The sequence below is a fragment of the Crassostrea angulata genome, chromosome 8, assembly GCF_025612915.1.
Source record: "Crassostrea angulata isolate pt1a10 chromosome 8, ASM2561291v2, whole genome shotgun sequence".
Lineage (NCBI taxonomy): Eukaryota > Metazoa > Mollusca > Bivalvia > Ostreida > Ostreidae > Magallana > Magallana angulata.
In genome coordinates this window covers 60,059,603-60,082,647 of record NC_069118.1, presented here as the reverse complement: position 1 = coordinate 60,082,647, position 23,045 = coordinate 60,059,603, and the positions used below count along the sequence as shown (strand labels likewise).

General features: G+C 34.2%; 2 protein-coding genes across 2 annotated transcripts; one reads left to right on the top strand and one right to left on the bottom strand.

Moving 5' to 3' along the window:
* LOC128159462 (uncharacterized) lies at nt 1-14,581 on the bottom strand. Its single transcript, XM_052822578.1, has 2 exons — nt 14,500-14,581; nt 1-6,783 (listed from the first exon to the last, which is right to left on the bottom strand). Exons 1-2 carry the CDS (start codon nt 14,527-14,529, stop codon nt 4,747-4,749), a joined length of 2,067 nt encoding a protein of 688 aa, XP_052678538.1. The 5' UTR covers nt 14,530-14,581; the 3' UTR covers nt 1-4,746.
* A 515-nt stretch (nt 14,582-15,096) lies between these two features.
* Nucleotides 15,097-16,355, top strand: LOC128159463 (probable E3 ubiquitin-protein ligase MID2). The gene has a single exon (XM_052822579.1). The coding sequence runs from the start codon at nt 15,149-15,151 to the stop codon at nt 16,253-16,255; it is 1,107 nt and encodes a 368-aa protein (XP_052678539.1). The 5' UTR covers nt 15,097-15,148; the 3' UTR covers nt 16,256-16,355.
* The last annotated feature ends 6,690 nt before the right edge of the window (nt 16,356-23,045 follow it).

Below are 23,045 nucleotides of genomic sequence, written 5' to 3'. Positions count from 1 at the left end.
TTTGTGTAAAGTAATTTCATATTTATTTTGATGCATTTTTCTTGAGATTTTAACTTTTATACAGTGACAGAATTATTCAATCATTAATTTATACAGTCACATAATTATTCAATCATACTTAATGCTTAAAAACTTTTAATCGGAAGTACTCTAGCCTCGACTACTATAAAAGTAATGTTAAGCTACATGTGTATTCGAAAAACAACAATATTGTCATTTGATACTATTTAATATTGTGTCATTTGATACACATGACACATACAAAACAATATAAAACTGTATTATATAATAATACTATAAAATATATAATTATATAATATGAAATCTTAAAAAAAGACAATAACAAACCATGAACCATCTCAGAAATATATAAAACGAAATACAAATTCAAAGCAGAGGAACATGGACCTCCGAATAGATAGAGGTAGGATCATATGCCTAGGAGGAGTGAGCATCCTCTGCTGACAGGTCACACCCGCCGTGTGCTCTTTTTCGTAATCGGGAAAAAAACCCCGGAAAAGTCCGTACACAACATACAATATGGAATCATATCATATTTTATCTATTGATATAATATTGTATTATATGATATGATATTGTGATACGTGATATATATTTTATCATAACGGTTACTTGATTCAATGAGTTGGAGAATGCAAGTATCTCTTTCCCTGGAGCAGATCATTCGTTCAAGCAAGACGCGAAGCGTTGAGTTTGATCTGATGATCCGCGCCTGGCAACGAGACGTGATCAGGCTCTTTGAATCAAGCTACTGCTACAATGATTTATACCATTGTCTTTTTTGAAATCCACAGTAGGACATTCACTTTAATAACAAAGCTTTTTTTAAACAAACACTTTCAAAGCACGCTAAAAATACAAACGTTATTTAATGCGCACTACGTCACCAGTTTCAGAGAAAGGTGATAGGGAATCCAAAACCCCCAATGTGGTGATCTGAAAAATTTAAAATGACAGTATGAAGAAGGGAAAATTGATGGGTATACAACAGGGATGGGGTCAATTACAATAAAAAGTAATTAAATAAATTACAATTATTTTCTTAAATATTTTCAATTAAATTACCATTACCATAACAAAAGTTTTTTAAATGTAATTAATTAAATTAAAATGACTTTGAAGATGTAATAAATTAAATTACAAATTACATTTTCATCAAAATTTACTAAAACCATGTTGTACCGGTAGCTACAACATACTGTAGATGTATAAAAATTGAATGAGGTATATCGTTAATGTGAATATAATTTCGTCATAATCAAATACTTTCACTCTTTCAGAATTTGCTAACCTCTCTAATAGGTGACGATTTTTGGAAAGAAAAAATATAAATGTGGTTTTAATGTTTATTTCAAAGCGCAGGTAGTCACAATACGGAGGTGTCCCATATGTACCACCTTGATATTCAATAAACATTTAAAAGTCATATCCCCTAACCTACACCTATCATGTCAACTAAAGTATCTCCTGCATGCAAAACTTTTATCTGAAAATTTTCTCCTTTGCATTTATATCCATTTTTTTTTCTTTATAGTTACATATAATGCCAAAAATACAGGTTAATATCTGGTAGAGGGCAGACTATAATTGTTATCAAATCACAATTCACACGTGTTGTTTTGTACCTAATTATCAAATGTTTGCAATAAGGGAACACACTCTGTTGACATGTTTGGCATCTGAAACTTAAAACCCATTTGAAGCCATAAATTTTAGCTCTATGTATTTAGGCTATCAATTACAAAGCATGACTTGATAGTTTATATAAGTTAGATAAGACTGATTTTGTTTGTTAATTAAACAGTTATTATGTTTTAACTAATTCGATGATAATTGACACACTTATTATTCCAATAAAAATGAAAATACGTTTTTTTTTAAGATAATACATGTAGATCATGCAAATCATCAAATACATGTGCTTAATGAAATTTGGGAAATCTTATGATTAAATATTTAATCACTGAAACAATTCATTTAAAAAAAATATTTAGTATAATGAATATAATAAATTTAAAATTCAATGATTTTGACTACTTTTCCTAACTTGACCTTGTACTATGGATATTGTAGGGAACAATGGGTCGTGAACAGTTTCATATTTATATGTACATCAGCGTGTAATTGAAAGTCATTGAAAAGTAATTGGAATTACATGCCTTTTTTTTAAAGTAATCAAATTACCATTACATGTAATAGAAAATTGGACCAACTGCACATTACTTACAATTACATCAAAAAATGTAATTAATTACACTCAATTACCATTAAAAATTACTATTACCCCATCCCTGGTATATGATAGAATATTGTATCATATGATACATTACTATAAAAATATAGTGATATTTTATAATATATATGCTGTATCATGATACAACACTGTAAAGCATATGATACAAATCATTTGATACAATATCACATTAAACAATGTCATATCATATCGAACAAGATTATATTAAACAATATTATATAAGATGTTACAATATCATGAAATGACAAAATGCATCATCTACGAAAATGTGGTAAAGATTAAAGCAACAATAACAAAGATTTTTCTATTTAAGGGCATCTGCTTCCAAACTTTGAACAGCTTCAAAAACCTTAACGTTAACGTTCTCCTGAATCTGGCTCAGATTCAACATCCAAGCTTTTGGTGTGCATCAGTATCACAAGATGCATCATGTATCCAAATTTAGTAAAAATTGTAACAAAAATAACAGCGATTTGTCTATAAAAGGACACCTGCCCCAAAAACTTTACCTCCTCCAGCTTCCGTAACCTATGGCTCATATTAATTTAACATTCAAGGCCGAGGACTGCATTAGAATTACAAGATACACCATAATGCATGTTTGGTGGTTAAAGCAAGTAATAACTTAGATATAATCATAAAAGGGAACCTGTTCGAAAAAGTCTAACTAGCTCCAAAACCTTTGGCTCAGATTCAGCATTTTAGTCTGTCAAAGGCATACAAATAGTAAAACATAACAACGATACAAGTTTGGTGAAGTTAAGACCAGTAGTAAATGAGGTATGGTCATCAAAGTACAGCTGCTCCAAAAACTTTAATCAGCTCCAAAATACTTATCCTCATCAAGGATCCGAAACCTACAGCTTCGATTCAGCATCCAAGGCTGTGGCATGCATCAGCATCACAAGATGCATTACCTATTCAAGTATGACAGTTAAAAGGTATTAACCCCAGAAACTTTAACCTGCTTCTTAACCTCAACCTCTTCTAGGATCTTAAATTCATGGCCTTGATTCAGTATCTAAGTGCTTTAGGTCCATAAGTAGGTTAAGATGCATCATCCATGCCAGTGAAATGGAGATAGGACAAGTAATAACTTAGATACAGGCCTTGTAACAAACAAAACCTTTAATCAGATCTGGACGCCGACACCAATGCCAATAATTTTGCATAAGCTCCCCAAGACTTTGTCTCAATAAACTAAATCAAAGTACTGAAGTTCTGACGGGAGTTGATTTTATCGATTACTATTAATTTTAGAATCAACGATATGATATTTTGCATGGCAAGTAGTTAAACATATTGGGTAATATTTAAAGATAGAATTAATTCCATCATACTTTATATCAGTAATCGTAACATTTCTAAAATTGTACACATATCTGGATCCAAGCAATATTCAACTCTAGTCTCGTTCAACCAGACGCTCGGCTTTCTTCGTTAATCTCCGACTACCAAGAGAGACTTCGTTTCTCGGAGATTTACAGATAGAGCCGATACTAAATTGAACTCTGGCGTATGAATTCACACGACTACAATAATCTCTTAATTGTTCGTACCATTTAAAATCCGACTATTTTCAAGGTATTTATAAATACGTTTCCTTGAATATGAATGGTTCAGGATACAGTACATCGAATTTATCAGGGTTTTTTTTTTATCAAGATCTAAGTCTTGTCAGCGGTGATGATTTGTGCTTAGGACCAAACACTGTTTCGCTTTCGTTTTGCCAGAGTAACTACATAGGAAAGTTGATTAAAATCAACTCCCAAAAATGGTAAAATATTTCACAAAAAACAGAACTGACAATACATAAAAAGAAAGAGTTTCCATCCGAATAAAATTAATAGCCTTGTCAATTAAAGTGGTATGGAACACCTACATGTTATGACGTATTATTTAGCGAAATAAACAAAAAAATCAAGTATAATTTTAAAGTTTCTTTATAATCTGAACAGCATAACTCAGTGATTGGACAAATCACTACGGATCTTTAAGTCATGAGTTCGAGTCCCGCTGAAGAATTTAAAAGTGAAATTTCTAAAATTCTTTAAAACTTTTTTTGGGGGGGGGGGGGTTGAATGTGAAAAATTTGAAAATTTCAAACCGGTGAGGGTATTATAATGTTCATAAATCTACATAAATATCGATAGATGTCCCATACCACCTTAAATGAAGAACTCTGTATATAGATATAGTAAATTTTCAATAATCACATAAAATTATTTTAAACCTGGCATGTTTGGATTTTTTTTCTCACTATAGTTGATTTTTAATTGATTTCTATCTGTATTCATTCAAAACGTTAAGGTCATGTTTGAGGTAAGTTTTTTTTAACAAATTAGCATCCATGAATGAATCATTTTTGAAGAAAAACTGCCATATCAACAATTTCTAGCAAATGCATAAGCAATCACACGCCAGTTCTTTCAACATGAAAAAGGACTTGGTGCTTTCAGAAGAAAATAAAATCACAAAGTATAAATGTCTGCAACATTGGAGGTATATCTCCCACCACGTATGATGCAGATTTTTGTTTTACTCCTTGACAAGGAAATCGAGGTTGGATTTTGTCCTACTTCAATTTTTCTGATGAAGTTTCCAGATTTGTTCAATACATGAATGCAGTCCTCTCCTTTTTCACAAACATATACATTTTTTGATTCATCAATGATGATGCCAGCAGCACCTTTAATGCTGTCGTCATCTGTGTATTCAAATCGATTGTCGCCATTGCCGATGACACTGTAAACGGTGTTGGTTTTTATGTCACTGTAAAAAATAAGGTTGTTATTATACGCACAGATGTAGCGGATGTCTTCCCCATCAACGGTCAAGCATTTGGTTTTCGAAAAATTTTTATCATAGAAAATTATATTATCTTCACCAGCTACCATTGTAATTCCCCCTTTGGGGTGAAAACAATGGCAAACACCATAACATTTTATATCAATGTCAAGTTCTCTTTGCACGGAATAATCATTTAAACTATAGATTCGAACTTCCTCTTCTTTCGGAAATGTGATTGCACATTGTTTATTGGGAAGAACTGATATATCGTACGGTTTTTGGTCCAGTGGAATTCTCGATTTCAATTTCCCATTGTCAGTATTATATACACAAAGACCTGGACTGCCTTTTACTTTTTGGTCGACAATAACTATCTCATTTTCTGACATCCAGTCACACCCAGTCACGTGTGACCATCCATTTTCTAAATCTATTGATTTGGACAATCTAAATAAATGTTCACCAAAGTGAAAACTTTTTCCCAACTGCATTGAAGGTTCATTTTCTTTGCTTTCCTTGGACTGTAACTCAACAAAACTAATCTCAAAGGCTGAATTCTCGTCTTTTGACATATACTGTATCTCTGTAATCTTCCCAAAGCTATCCAAATCAGCAAAGGTGTCCAGAGATTTTTCGAATAAAACTGAAAATGTTGTCTTGCCACCTTTTTCACAATCATATAAAACATTGCCTGCTTGTTTTAAAACTTGTTTAATCTTCTTCAACTCAAGAAAATATCTTAAATCCGATCCACCTTTTAAAGCTGACAATAATTCTATTGCATTCTCTAGAACTGACTTCTGTTGTTTCCACACTGCGTTCTTTGACTCCATTTCTTGTAATTTGTAAAACGGTATCTTATAGGATTCCACCAATATTGAATCTGAGGATTCAAGCAATCTTTTTCTCAAGTTATTACTTTTTTCATCAGCTTTCATTTGCTCGTCTTTAAAAAACTCTTCAGTTTTATTTTCAACATCAGACAGTTCTTTTCCATTGCTATCCAGGTTCTGAAGCATGTTCCTAAGCGATTCCTGTAATTCTGTTACTTTAGGATTTACAAGCTTGGAAATAATTTCTTCTTGTATTTTTTTGTGTTCACCTTTACATATATCTATATGATCCGAAGACAGGCAACCATCACAACAGACGCATTCTCGTTCACTACAAAATTTAGTAAAACGCAAACCGTGTTCTTCACAAATTTCTCTAGCTTTTGTAACAACGTCAGGATCTTTCTTCAACTCAGCAAGACTGTATGTTTTGTGTTTGTCCAATACAGGTAAAGTCGAATGAAAGTCAAAACATTCTTCACAAAAATGGTTGACACAATCAAAACACCAGAACAATGAAGATGTGGTTTTCCCTTTGTTTTTACAAGATACGCAAATTGGAGAGTCCAGTCCATGTTCAATGTCTAAAAGAGCTTTTATGGCTTGAGGGGCAGCAAGATATGCCCCAATGTTTCTTTGCAAATAACTAGATATGTCACAAGATGACTGATAGTCACATGAAGGACAAAAAAGCAATACATCACTGTTCAAATCACAAACGTCTGGTAGTTGTTCCCTGATATTTCCCTCAAAACATTCTTTGCATAGCGAGTGTAAGCAATGTAGTGTTATAGGATTATAAGACTTTTCTTTACAAATTGCACAACTCAATAGTATGGATATCCTTTCCCTCTGTCCTTCAGAGTTCTTTGATTCACTCGACCCCTGTTTAAATTGGAAAAGAAAAAAAGTTTTCATTAAAACACTATTGCATTTTTAAGCTTTTGATTTATTATCTAACCTTTGAAGGAATTTGGTGTTGCTTATTTATTGTAAGCCATTTGCAATATTTAACTGGTTGGTAAACATTTTTAACCTCAAAACTACTTTTAAAGATGAAACAATGAAGAAAAGCAAAAAGTCAGATTCAAGTTCCTTTGAAGGAGCATAATGATAGTTTGACATCTTAAATTCCTAAAATTCAAATTATTCAGAAAACATTGAGTGCATGCTTGAACAAACAAAATATTTTCATCAGAGATCTATCCAAGACTAACAAGCATTCTGAGAGTATTGCATAAGCAATACACGTCCCCTACCGGTTTGTAGAAATTTGTGAAAACAATGCACTGTTATGGAGAATATCATTTCTTACCGTCTTCTGTACCCCGAATCAACAAACCAACCCGATAACGAACCCGATTGTAATAATACAAAAAAACAACACAACTCTTGACACTATTTTACAGAACTTATTTGTTTGTTAGAAATAAAAAAAGGAATTGTACAGATAATGTACGATACCATTACTGACTAAATACTCTCCTCGTTTATTCAATACACACCAAACCCGATAACCAATCTAATTAAAATTAGACGTTCTGAATCCGCTACCGTTCTCAAACATCTAACAACATCCAATGCAGGGTCACGTCAGTGTGACCTTTCAAATATGAATAAACATTTCAGAATTATCCAATCAGATTCGTGTTTCTAAAATCGACTCGGTTGAAGTTTCAAATTGGCGTCCGAAGAAGTGATTCAGTTATTCAACGTTAAAAAGCTTAAAAAAGAACAAGAAGATATATCGGGGTGCATTTTGGACGACATATCTGAAGCATTTCCTACAAACGCTCGCGTTACACCCTTCGTGATCGAGATCCGATCTTTTGTTTACTTCCGTATACAATCTATCCTTTCTGTGTTCAGTTTTAGTTTATTTTGATAGAACTTGTCAATAATATCAGTCCCATCAGCTGTCTTTTCGTATTGGACAAACGAAAATCCACATATAATACAGGCATCTCCTAAAACACAAGTTTTCCTCGTTGTCATGGGCTTTTCTTTCGCTTTGAACACCTCGGTCATCTACGTATGTCGATAAAAAAAGCAGAGGAGTTTTGAGCCCTCAGCCAAAGAGTCGGAGTCGTGATTTCATTGGTTAACTGAAAGGTCACACTGACGTGACCCTGCATGGGATGTTGTTAGATGTTTGAGAAGCGGTAGCGGATTCAGAACGTCTAATTTTAATTAGATTGACCCGATAACGAACCGAACATTAAAAAATTGGAACATAAAAAATTAATTTTCTCGAAAATATTACAACCAGACGCTACAATAGCGTAAACTTAAACTGTAGTTTGACATGTTGAAGCTGTTTAGCAAATTTCATATTATTCCTCAAACGCATAAAGAAAAAAGGTGTGGAAAACTGAAGTGGGACAGACAGACAGAGACGGACGGACAGACGGACTGAAGGACGCAGAGTAAAACTATAGACCCCTCCGGTGAAAGCGGTAGGGGACTAATAAAGGACAAACATATTTTCCTTATTCAATACAGGGCACGACATTCACGCTTGTCTGCTACCAGTTAAAAACAAGAGGCTCATCGGGCCAATTAGCTCACCTAGCAATAATGACTTTATATGGGTGTTCAAAGGATATTGTGCCATATATGGCCCCTAGGTATACGTATAATAAAAAACATAAGAGGCTCAGGGGCTAAATCGCTCACCTGAGCAATAATAGCCTCAACTCTGATCAATTCAGCATTACAGTATCAAAATCAAAATATGTTGACAATTTGTTTTTAAATCTGCATAATTTTTATCTACATATCTTAATGTATATACCAAGCCCCTTTTTTTGTTTAAGTATTGGTAGGAGGATTTTCCCTATTCCTATATAACCCCGCCCCTTTTCTTTAGAAAATCACGGTTTGATCAAACTCTATTCTGCACAACCTGTGCTTTTACACAAGTTACTGCTTTTTAGACTGAATACGTTAGCAGAAGATTTCTCTTTATGTTCTCCTATGTAAAAAATTTAACCCCCCTTCCAATCTAACCCCAGGGAACGTGATTTGAACAGACTGAAATCTACACTATCTGAGGCTGCTTCTACATGTGCACCAGTTTAGGTTTTTCTGGCAAAATGGTTTTTGAGAAGAAGATTTTAAAAAAATTTCTCTAAACATTTTCATGCAAAATTTCACCCCCCTCATCCTACCCCAGAGACCATGTTTTGAACAAATTTGAATCTATACTAATTGAGGATGCTTCCACACAAGTTTAAGCTTTTCTGACCAGATAGTTTTAGGAGGAATATTTTTGAAGATTTTCTCAATGTATTACCATGTAAAACTTGATACCCCTCTATTGTGGCCCCACTCTACCACCAGGGACCAACATTTGAACAAACTTGAATCTACACTGCCTGAGTAGGCCTCCACACAAGTTTAAGCTTTTCTATCCTAATAATGTTTAAAGATTTGATCTATATATTCCTTTGTAAAAATCCATTCGTCATTGTGGCCCCACCCTATCCCTGGCGAACATGCTTTGAACAAACTTGAATCAACACTACCTGATGATGCTCCCATACAAGTTACAGCTTTTCTTGTCTAACAGTTTATGAGAAAAAGATTTGCGAAAATATCAACAAATTTTTAATAATTTTAAATTATCTCCCTATCAGAGAGGGTGTGGCCCTTCATTTAAACAAACTTGAATTCCCTTTACCCAGTGATGCTTTGTGCCAAGTTTGGTTGAAATCAGCTTTGTGGTTCTGAAGAAGGAGATGCAAAATGTGAAAAATTTACAAGAATGATAATGCCAACGATGACAGACAATGGACAAATTTTGATCAGAAAAGCACACTTGAGCTTTCAGCTCAGGTAAGCTAAAACAAATACCGTAAAGTATCCGAATTTTACACTTATTTCTGCATACTTTTAATCTTTGACATTGTATTTTTATGGAATACCATTTTTACCGAAAATATAAGATCCAATGCAAGATATAAGACTAAACATTTGTTAGGGGTTCACTGTTAAATTTCAATACCCTTTATTTTCGTTCTGCCCCACCCCACCCCCACCTTTATATAGCGATCAAAATACATGAGAGCATATAGGTACATTTTCTTCCTTAACTACTTACTGTATTATCAAAAATATATTATAATAGTTATTGTATTTCATTTTTTTTTTTAATCCTATATGTGAAAGAAGAAAATTGTACTTCAATGCGCTCAATTCCCCAAATTAAAAATATTCAAAAATTTAATTGGTATTTCTAATTATAAATGACTGTTGATTCCCTGCCGTGAACTCGTGTGATGTTTCACAACCTTTATCATTTGATCAATGAATACACTCGAATAAAAAATGTTGTCATGTGATATTTAAAAGAGCTATTATAATCAATGTATTGACAGGCATATCACTCTATTTGAATACGGTAAACCCATTATTTTCATTTTAATTCAAAAACAACAAATAGCTACTAACCAGGATGATTTTCTGCTATAATATTTTCTTAGGAATAGCAAAAGTGCCTTTATCCCCATAACAGAAATGTGTCGAGCTATCAAAACTGTTTGAAATGTGTCATTTTTATTTACTCGTGATTTAAAAACTATACAATTGATGTAGATTTCATATACTGTAGATTGGCAAATAATCACGATTTTTTTAATTTCACTATGTTCGCGATTCATCATTTTCCCGCAAAATTAAACCCATCATGAATACTACCATTAGTTTCGAAAAACGTTTTAATGCTTATATTCTGATCAATTGATTTTCTAGCAGCGTGAAATTAAAATCATCACGATTGGTACTTAATTAAAAATCGTGAAATTTTTTTCTGACGGCTCTCGGGCTTATATACAGCGACCTCGAGCTAATATAGGACGCGATATAAAAATTGCCCTGTCATAATCTATATATGATATATAGAGACTAGTTCTATATGGAAGATCTGATGGCTAATTTGTTGACCCCCCCCCCCCCGCCTCCTTAATTTAACTGAAGGTCTCTTTTCTAGTTATAGGGCTATTAACAGGATCTTTTAAGCATCAGATTGGTCGGTATAATTCTAATATTTCAGATTTCTCCTTTAAGTGTAAATTTGAGTGGATTTTGCACCATAAGTAATATATTTTGTGAAAATGGATGATTTTTTTGGCTATAGATGTCATTACATGATTTATTAGCAAAAATATTCAAGGGGAGTAACTCCCTCTTAAATGTGTAGAATGACCACCACTAGAGTAAATTGGCTTAGAGAGTAGGTATTTCCTATCCTGATGAAAATTAATAGACTAAAGTTAATTACTGACATAAGAATAAATACTTTAAAATAGATTTAATCAATTAAATCATTAAATTTATGAATTTGCAGCCATTTTGCCGTCTGATTTTATGAAATACATGTAACATTAAGCCATCTGACTTATATTACCCAATTTTTTTAACACAGCATATTTTTATTTCAAATGAACTTCACATGTAGACAAATGCAGTAATCAAAGTATACAAAATGTCAAAAAAATCAAGTTTTTGCTCCTTCTTATCCAAAAATGATATTTTAGATATATTTACAGAATTGAGAAAGCCACCCCCTCTTTCCAATGGACTCCATTACCATTACATGTAGGTTATGTGAATGCATATTTGACCTTGAAATAACATCAGATTCTGCTATGATAATTACTCTTGAAATGAACAAAAAACAACATATTTTTACCGTTTTATTGTAAATGTGCATCAAAAATGTAGAAAAAACATGTAAAATTTTAACATTTTTCATGGAATTCTCATCCTTCCCCAGGTACCCGTGTGTGTTTGAATTTCATTTTAATTAAACACACACATCACACTTGTAGGTCTTACTAATTTAGCAAAGTTAAAAGGAGACTAGAAACCAGAACATATAAGATATCCAATAACTATGAGTATAGGCTTACTTTTTCATGAAAACAAGAAATCACATGTAGGGCGCCGTGTCTTTTTGTGAATAAAAATGCTACAAATCATCATTTATCAGAAAAGATCAGTTTTAAATATCAGTGATGGTTGTTTTCAAATATGTGTAAGAAATGACACAAGGAAATTGCCACAAGTTTCATAATATTAGGTTAAAGTGTTCAAACTAATGCTTCTTGTGAAAATCAAAAGATAGGGAGAGGGTATACATGTAAAGGTATTTCTAAGTGATGTGATGCTTTTATCATGATAATATCAAGTAGATGTATGTAGTATTGGATAAGGTTTCTTATTCAAGGAGGTTGAACAACAATTGACCTCGTAAAGATTAGGTAAAGATGATTTATTTATGGAGAGCCCTATGAATCTGTGTTAAATAGAGGAAAATGGAAATGATGGGTTCACTTAAATGGCCATATTTTTCTTACACCTCAATGGAATTGGCAAAATGTGGTGTACTTTTTCTCAGAATAGCATAAGTTTTTTGATTTTAAGACAAGATGTCTTTTCAGAGAATGTTAGTGTATGTTACAGGTAGCAAGAGACAGTTTCGGATAAAGTACCCGTCAATATTTTTGTAAAATTGAGAGTTGCTGTACTTTAATTTTTTCTAATATTTTACATCTTTGCTAGCCAAGGGTGACAATCCACCGTGTTTCTTTACTCACTCTGAATAGAAAAAAACAGTGGATCGTCACCCTAGGCTAGCGAAGATGCATATGTTTTAGAGTTTTCCTTTTCATTAGAAAAAAATCATACAATACATCAATATCTGCTGAACTCTTGGGCCACATAAAATAGATAGTAAGATTCTCATTCTGCTTTGCAAAAAAATATGGAGCAGGTTGGTTGATTTTCTTTTTTTTAAACATCTCTTTCACCGTTCATGTTAATTATAGAAATAACAACCGCTCTATTTTTTTAAAATGAATAATGCTGTTATGAATACACAAACCAATTTGTAATCTTTAAGTTCCATTTCATTTCAACTTGTCTGTTAATGCATTAAGACATTTGTACCCTTATGTAACAAACATGACTGGAATCAAACAGTATTTATCTACATGTTGGTAGCCATTAAAATGTTTGGGTTTTTTTTTGGTATAATGTGCTCGAATTTTCATCCCTTAATTTTTTTTTACACATTTTTTTTTTTTAAATAAAAAAAATACATATGGGCAGGCACTTTCTGAGGGGCAAGCAGGGATGAGAATCTAAAAATTTATTTCAGGTGGCTTTACCTGTCTTTTCTAAATTATTAAAGATGTTCCAATATTCTATAATGTTTTATGTATGTGGATTTTTCAGAAAATTTGTGGAAGCAGAAACTTGGAACAGAGTATAATTCAAGAATCATACAAAGAAGTAGGGGTCATTACGCTTTGAGTATACTCATCAAAATCAATATTCAAACGTTAGAAATAATTTGTAATTTATATTCATTCCCCCTTATGCCTGCTAAAATCTACATGTAAATGTATGTCTCCATGCAATTGGTGGTGTAAGCATACCAATGATTAAGGTATATAAAGTTTTTTATCCTAAGAAATGTTGTTTTTCATTTTTCTATTTACATATCAATCAAGTTTCTCGACATCAATCTTTTCTTTCTCTCATTTAATACATTGATACATTACCAATAATTGCCTAATATTATATGTTTACAAGAGGGACATAGAGCAAAATCAATAATGGATATCTAAAATGCTATGTAAAAGTCAAACCAATTTTGTGAATTCTGTATTGTGACATAGTGCGATACTTGGACTAATTTAAATTTGCTGAAAATGATAAATGCCTGAATGGAATGTTATTTATGTCTCCGATATAAGGTACAATCAGAAGAATTTTGATGCATAAATATGCCTTTAGCATAAATGATCATAAGAGGACTGCAATCTTTAAAAAAGGATGATAAACAATAAACTCAAGAAGTTAGGAGATAATATATGGTGTGGCAGATACTAGGGGCTTATCAAATAGCTATCTCTTTCTTTATCATGTTTATGTATCTATTACATCAAGGCAGACTTGATAGACTCTGAGTTTTGGAATGAGACTTGACCTTGCACTACCCAATACAGGAACATGATCATTGAATGACTGAATGCTGATGTATATTTCCCCTGAACTCAACAGAAAAACCTTCTATAGTATCTAGAGTAATTCAATGAAAATAATTGTATGGCAATTACTGCACACCAATACAACACTTTAATCTTATCAGGACATATGAATTGTTCTACATTATTCTTATTGAATAAGTAACATCCAACCATCTCAGAACTAATCTATCAGATATTGAATAAAGGAGCAAAATTTGTATTGGACCAGATTACTGGGTATGTTGGAAAAATATCTTGTTTCACATTTTTAATGTTCAAATAAATTAGCATAAATTTTAAACAAATATGCTTTTTTCGAAAAACATCACACAACTTCAATAGTGTTGCTTATGCTATGCATTTTCAAATAATTGTTGGCGGTGATGCGTGGCATAAAGCAAGACATGTTTGCGTCATTAGTCAGATCGTGGAGGGCCAATTGTTTACTTTAAGTTTAAAGCTCTGCTTAGTTATGTACTTCATAAAGCAGTGTCTTGACAATTGCAAAATATTAATTACCCAACAAAAAACAGACTATATATAGGGTACATACTATAAAATTTACCTTGAAAACTTGATTCTGTATCTGAAGCATTGTTATGGGGTCATTCACAACTCGGTCAATGAGACAAATCACCCAAATGGACCCCAAATTACATGGTATTGAAAGTTAAGAAAAAAGAAATATTCAGAGACTAATTTTGATAAAAATATTAGTTCTCTTAGATCGTGTATGGTATTAAGAAAATATAAAATCTAAGATTTACAGTTTATTTCGTAGGTACAATGTCACAGGTATGATCGATTTTGAATAAGGTTACTGAAATAAAAAACCCACAAAATATACCTGTATCTTTAAATTTTTTTATGTTATTATTTTATTATCTTTGTTATTTAAAATTTGTTCGCTTGTTTATAGTGTTTTTATAAGAATTTAAATTGAGTTATAAAGGGTTTCGTCATCTTTGAAATTTGGATGAATCATATTAAAAAAAAATAAATCAAATTTTGTGAATTTATCAGGGGCGTACAAACTATTAGTATATACTTCCCTGAATTTATCAACATTAAAGTGAAATGATTAATATCTTTTAAATTATTGATGTTGAATTCGGATCCCTTTAATTCATTGGTTTTGGTTTTGAACGGTAGAGTCCACCATCTTATTCCCAGTTTGAGTGACCTACATTCTATCCTATTAGCCTATTAGTACGATGAGCTACCAGGACTTGATAACATGTCCGATATGTCTAGAGAACTATACGAAACCTCGCTATCTGCCATGTCTTCATACGTACTGCGAGGAATGCCTCACGGACTACATTTCTACAGCATATAACAAAGAGGAAAATGGATTTTCGTGCCCGACTTGTCGCATGCCTAACAAAGTGGAAGTGTCAGAAAACATTTCACCAAAAATGGCCGCCGCTGGGTTTCCTATCAATCATATGATAATGACTTTACTTGATCAGAAGGACATAGAAAATAAAGATGTCAGTTGCAACCCATGCTCCAAAAGAGGCCGAAAGGAACCTGGCAAATTTTGGTGTTATTCCTGTAGTGCAGCGCTATGCGAGGCTTGTGGAGAGTTCCACACGTCATTACCAATCCTTGCTGATCACAGAATCGCTCCGTTAGAAGACTCATCAGATGTTCCAGTCCTTGCCTCGACTGCGCACGATGTCTGTGAGATCCACGCCGGGAAGAAACTAGAAATGTTCTGCCAAGACCACGATGTTGCTTGCTGTGCAACATGCACAATGGTTAACCATAGGAAATGCGAAACAGTCATAACACTCTTTGATGCAGCGAAAAGTTTCAAAGAGACATCAGCTAACACGACTGAAAGCGTTGTTAAAGAAATACAGTCATTGATTGAGCAGTTTGATGTTAAAATAGCAGATTGCTCTAAAGAGTATGAGACACTAGAATCAGCTACTGAGAGTCGAACAAAGGAAATACAAGAATTTAGTGACAAAATTATTAATCATGCTGACAAACTGAAATCGGACTTTGATCTTAATCTGGCAGAGGCTAAGTCAAAGAAGATGATGGAAATTCAAAACCGAAAGAAAGAGCTCTCAAACATGCAAAATATGTTGTCAAATTGTGAAGGCATATTAAATGCTGTTGATGAAAAGTGCTCAAAAATTCAGATGTTGACAATAATTCCGAACCTAATCAAACTTCGTGATGAAAGCAGTGCCAAACTAGAAGAAATTGAGCAAAACCCTATCACTCAGAACATAGAGGTTGTCGTTGATCAAAGAATTGAAGATTGTGCAAAAGTGGAGTCCCTTGGAAAGTTGATAGAAAACTGAATATAATGTTGATAGAAAGCTGAATAACATGTAACTAAAAAGTCTTTACATTTGTTTGAGCATTGAAATGTAACAGTTTAATAAATTGTGGACATAATTAGTAGTAGTGATTGCATATTATTTTTGTTTTTCAACTGAGAATACATTACATAAATAGTGCCTGTTTGGGAGGGTAAAAGTTGAAATTGACACCCAGAGAAAACCATTGTCAATCGATGGGAAGCGAATTTAACAATGGTTTTCAGGGGTGGGGGGGGGGGTAATTTCAACTCTTTCCCTCCCAAACAGGCACTGATTATTTTATTATACTGAATGTCTTAATTTCGAAGAAAACTTTACAGATTTTATATTGGAATGACATGAATTCTATGGCGAACCGTACGCGCATGATTTACGCGCATGTAACAATTCGTTGTGTTACCGATTGCCAAGTGTGTTGCTAACGCTGACGGTAATAAAATGGATTATCAACTGTGTTTAAACCAATCAGATTTCACTATCTAGCATGAAAGTATTATAATCTCATATATTACATGTTTATTAACAAAACATATTATGATAGCACCAGGCCCAAATGGTCTAAGTGAAACATTTAGCACATTTCATAAAAAAGGGAGAAAAGCATTCAGATGTCGAAAAAGAAATAAGAAAATACATGTACATGTATGTCAATACTAGTCTTGTATAAGTGATAAATCAGTATAAAACTTTGATTAAATTTACTTGTCAGTTTACAGCCTGAAAATGTTTCCAGTTAAAAGTTACTATTACAGTCCCTGAAACATTCTACTTTCCCATATGTCCGTGCATTCACTGTGTGCTTACAATGTGTTTACCGTGCGTCCACTTGCACTCTCTGCTCTGCTACGTTCGCGCTCACCGTTCTCAAAATGCTCACCATGCATTCACCTTGCGCTCACCGTTCTTTCAGCGTTCACTTATCATTCAGTCAGAATATATTATATTGAGGCTGATAACGACACAATACATCGGTGGTGACATTTTAAAAAGTGTCAACTGTTTACACACAACTTCGAACAAATCAGTATAGAAAATATCTGGATGGGGTTCACTTCATTCTTTTCTCTACGAAACCGCATTTATAGTTTGTTTTTTATTTATTGAATTGCAAATAATTCTAAATTTTTGATGTCAAAACATGACACTCTCGTAATGTTGTATGTAACACTACTGAATTCAAAATCCACTGATATTCCCAAAAATTGACTGACATTGTCTGACATCCACTGTACATTGACTGTTGTAAACAGATAGCCATGCTATGACCTTGAGTTGTTAGTATTACATAATGATCACTATGATACTTATGTGTACCTAGGTGCTGCGCACTGAATAGTGTTAATAATAATTGACAGAATGAACTCTGTGACTCTTGTAGCAATGCGTAGTATTCCTAAATGATGTTATGAAACCAGGTGCATAATACGGGCATAATAATATCCAAATTGAGAGCTTAACAACATGTGACATATTTGGCGATTCTGTGTCTGCAACGATAGCTCTAGTACTCTATATTGACTCATGCATTGTGTATTCTATATATTAACCTTTGTAACCTTTTATGCCGTGTATGAATGAACGTATTGTGAGTAAGTGATGCCTCATACTAGGTGGGGGACTCCGAGACCCAGGACTCGGAGACTCACATCCTGCATCCAGACTCTTTGATTGGCAGTTTTGACGGTTTTGTTACTTTATTTAGAAATAAACTATTAATCTTAATTTCGAACACTAAATGTTCACTCATGATCGTCGTATATGGGCCGAACTAGTCAGAACTGTCCATCATAAGTAAAATGTTATATATACCCATGTAAAATGATGTTGAAGAGATAGATCCCACATATAGATAGATTCCGCTTATTGAGATAGATTATGAGACTCCTGATTTGGGCTGCTATTAGCTGATGTAATTGTAACTATACGATCACGCTTAATAAAACCGCTTGAGAAAGAAATACTGGACTTGTCATCTATAAGCTTGAGCTGACCCTCAATAGGATCCTGTAAGACGGAAGGCTTACATGAACTTTCTTGGTGCCCGTGACCAGGACTAAGCGAAGTCAAAACAGAATAAGGTAAGAACCATTTCTATATGTCTCTTATAGCTATCTCGAAGTAAACAACTTTGTCTAAGCAACAATATGGCGACAGGTGATGAGTTTTATAAAAAAGAACTTAGAAATCAAATGGAGCAATTAGAAAAACAATTCGCGGGGTTGGGTCAGAGCAAAGAAAACAAAGGGCAAGAAACAGGTCAAAAATCTTCAGAAAAAGAACAGATTAAACAAAATACTTTTGAAACATATCATGATGCTAGGCCGTATGAAACTCGTGAACCTCGACACCGAGTCCCAGATCAGGATGATGATAACGATTTTTTCATTGGTCAAGTTAAAGCTATAACAGCCGCACTCTCAGTGCCCCTATCTTCTGTGATAACTCCTTTTGAGGGAGATGCTCAAAAATTTAAACAGTGGATAAAAGAAGTTGAAAAGTACAGTGTTATGTCTGGGAAACAAGGTCATGAGATCCCCATGCTTGCATACATTACGAGTAAGGGTTCAGTTGGGGATTATATTAAAAGGTATTTAGATGAAACAGATGCGTCTGACAAAATCCCATCTTGGAACGATCTTAAGGAATCCCTTAAAAATAGATTTGCAGAAATAACAGATCCCCAACACGCGTTAGCAGTAATGCGTAGGACTCGACAAAATTCAAATGAAAGTGTTCAGTTGTTCGCCGAGAGACTATTGCAAATCGCGGAAGACGCCTACAGTAATGACAGACTAAAAGATCCTTTGATACAACAACAGTTAGTAGATATCTTTTGTGACGGGTTGACATTCGACTATCTCAGAATGAAAATTTTGCGAGAAAACCCTAAAGATTTAGAATCCGCAATTCAAATAGCAATGCGAGAACAAAATCTGAGACAGAGGCTAGCGATAAGAGGGTCAAATATGACAGAAATTGTCCAAAGTAATGACAACAGACGAACTCTTTTAAATTTTGATACTACTCTTCCCTTATTAAAGGATAGAGCAGATAATCTTACCTCAGTAGAAACAAGGCATGTAGAACCAATGGAAATTGACCATGCGCGTAATAGTAGGTGTTTTAAATGCAAACAGACGGGTCATAGGGCTCGATTTTGTACTCAAAATAAACCCCAAGTCAGGTCCCGTCCTCAAATAAATAAACGACCCAGTCAAAACAAACCCGTTCATAATATAGAGCAGAAACCCCGTTCGCCTGTGGAATGTTGGAATTGTGGTAAAGTAGGTCATGTGCGTGCAGATTGTTGGGGCTCGCATATGTATCAAAGAGCGCAGCAAAATCGGGGCAGACCATCAAATCGTCAAGGCCGAACATATAAATCTAGCGACCAAGTAAATAGGGGATCGTCTCAAACTTTCAAATCGCGCTCTTATTTTGATAAACAAAAACAGGAAAACTAAGACGTTCTTCCTTCGTTGAAGCCCGAAGAAAGAACTTTAAACAAAGACCTACATATGAAATTAATTTTACTAACAACCCCAGTAGCTGTTTATTAAAAGTAGGTAAAAATAAATTTAGAGCTTTGGTAGATACAGGTGCAGCCGTATCTCTAATTAGTAAGAAAATGTATGATAATCTATTTCCCCGCCCCAAGTTGTTTAATAATGACATCCCCTCTTTACAAGCAGCAAATGGCAATTCTTTAATTGCGATAGGGTATGTATATATTTCCTTTAAGATTTCAGGGTTAACTTTAGACCACAAACTTTATGTGACAAAGGGACTCAACCGAAACATGATTCTCGGTCGTGATTGGCTCAAGAAAAACAATGTTCGTTTATACTTTGATCTTGGACTCATGCGTATTGATGGCAAAGTATACGCGGAACTTAAAGAAGATTTACACATCTCAACTGTTGTAAGAACTCCTAAGAAACTTATTATGAGACCAAACACGGTGACTGTATTCTATGGAAAAATAAATAACAATTTTCCTCTGGAAAAAAGTGACTTGGTTGAAGTGAACAGCATAGACAATAACTGCATTATGGAAAACCCAGGACTATATTTAAAAGACGCCGTTTGTATAGTTCGGAAAGATAAGAAAGTTCCAATGATCTTCGTTAACCAAACTAACAAAAATTATAAAATTCCAAAAGGCTACATAGTAGGACGAATTACCGCATTAAAACAGAAGGAAATCTCAGAAATACAGACTACTCAAGACACAAAAGAAGAAATTGATGTACCTAAAAGATTTGAACACTCAATCAAAAGACTTGTGAGCAAAAACAATGATTTATTTGCAAAGAAAGACAGTGACCTTGGAGTGACTGATACTGTTAAAATGAAGATAGAAACTGGAGATCACCACCCAATAAAGAACAGACCCTACCGTGTACCCTTAAATAAAAGACAGATAATTGACAAGGCCATACTGGAAATGATGGACGCAAAGATAATTGAGAGATCACAATCGCCTTGGTCATTTCCCTTAGTAGTGGTGAAGAAAAAGGACGGATCAGACCGGATGTGCGTTGACTTTAGAAGCTTGAATAAGATAGTGAAACCCGTATCATTCCCGCTACCGTTGATTGATGACATCCTATGTTTACTAGGTAAGGCAAAATATTTCACTGCACTAGACTTAAAGAGTGGATATTGGCAAGTGAAATTAGAAGATTCAAGTAAAGAAAAAACGGCCTTTGCATGTCACAAAGGACTATTCCAATTCAACCGGATGCCATTTGGGTTGAGTAATGCACCGGCAGTCTTTCAAGAGCTGATGAACATAGTTCTTCAAGGACAAGAGGAGTTTGCCATCGCATACCTGGATGACATTCTTATATTCTCAGAGACACCGGAAGGTCATATTCGGCATATTCAAGACGTTTTCAACCGCCTAAGGAAGCATGGACTTAAAATGAAGCTAAAGAAATGTAGTTTCTTCAAGAAACAGACAGAATATCTTGGTTTCATCATTGATGAACATGGCGTTACACCTGATCCAAAGAAAGTCGAAGCTATAAGAAAGTTACCAGCGCCCACTTCAGTCCGAGAAGTTCGTGGCTTTATAGGTATGTGTAGTTATTACAGGAGATTTATACCGAACTTCTCTAAGATTGCGGAACCATTGATTGACTTAACCAGAAAATATGCAAGGTTCAAATGGACACCATGTTGCCAAAAAGCGTTTGACTTTATTAAAGAAAGTTTAACGGTAGTGCCTTTACTAGCATATCCAGATACTAATAAGCCTTACATCCTGTACACCGATGCCAGCGACAATTGTATTGGAGCGTGCCTTACTCAAAAGACAGATGAGGGAGAAGATAAGCCAATATATTACTTATCCCACAAGCTGAGTAAAACTCAAGAAAAGTGGTCAACCATAGAAAAGGAGGCATTTGCAATCCATTACGCCCTTCAGAAATTAGACCATTATTTACACGGTGCTCAGTTTACTATAAGAACAGACGATAAGCCGCTCAAGTATATCTTAGAATCTCCAATGCAAAATAAGAAAATTCAACTATGGGCATTAAGTATTGCAGGATATAACTGTAAGGTAGAGTACATAGAAGGAAGATTTAACTGCTGTGCAGATCTCTTATCCCGATTACCGACAGTCAACCTCGAGTGTGAAGAGGAAGAACAATCAGAGCATGATGAACCAGATGTTAAGGACAATTTCTTTGAAGTGAACGTACTTAACTCCAATGCCTTTTCGCCTAAGAGATTAGCCAGATGTGAAGTTAAACAACAGGACGAATTGGTCAAACCCTTTATTGATCTACCAGAAAAAATCAACATCAAAGAAAGTCAACAACACGATGAGCAGATTAAGAAACTGAAGAATCGGTTAAATAAAGGAACAGCAACGGCAACCGAAGAGAAGAAGTTTTTGGAAATTGATGGTTTAATGTACTATCTTTCAGATGGAGACTCAGAAGGCCCAAAACTTCGTCTGTATGTACCACGTGAGTTAGAACTTTTAGTAGTGCAGCAGTATCATGACGGACTTGGACATATGGGAGTGGACAAAACATATGACGTAATCAGACAAAAGTACTACATACCAAATTTGTACAAAAGGTTATACTCTTATATAGAAGGATGTGTAGTATGCCAAACGTGGAGCAATAAGAAAAATCAACCTCCACTTCAAGAGACAGATATACCACCTTTTCCAATGGCTAAAGTAGGACTTGATCTATCAGGGCCATATCCAACATCCTTGTCGGGAAACAAGTACATAGTGTCTTTTATTGACATTTACTCTGGTTGGCCAGAAGCTTTTCCCGTTCCTGATAAGTCAGCTGACAACATAGTACATCTTATCTTAGAAGAAATATATCCAAGATATGGCTGTCCTCTTCAAATCCTCACAGACAACGGAACAGAAAATGTGAATAAGAAAGTGGAAGAAACTTTAAAAGAATTGAATATCAACCATATCAAAACATCTTATTACAGCCCTCAAGGTAATGGTAAAGTAGAACAATTTCATAGAACTCTACATGACGTGATGGCTAAGAAAACAACAGACAACGCTCAAACATGGGATATTCATCTTAATCAGACGTTGGCAGCCATTCGTTTCCATCCTAACGATTCGTCAAAATTTTCCCCATATTACCTTATGTACAACAGAGATGTCGTATTACCTCTTGATACTTTAATGAAACCTCGAAGGAGATATGCGGGAGAAGATCAACACAAGATCGCCCTACAAGAACAACATAAAGCTTTCCTGCTAGTACAT

Coding starts and splice junctions, on each gene's coding strand:
- LOC128159462 (XM_052822578.1), bottom strand. CDS start 14,529: ATGCTTCAGATACAGAATCAAGTTTTCAAG. Junction 6,784..14,499: donor TACAGAATCAAGTTTTCAAG/GTAAATTTTATA, acceptor CAATTTAAACAG/GGGTCGAGTGAATCAAAGAA.
- LOC128159463 (XM_052822579.1), top strand. CDS start 15,149: ATGAGCTACCAGGACTTGATAACATGTCCGATATGTCTAGAGAACTAT.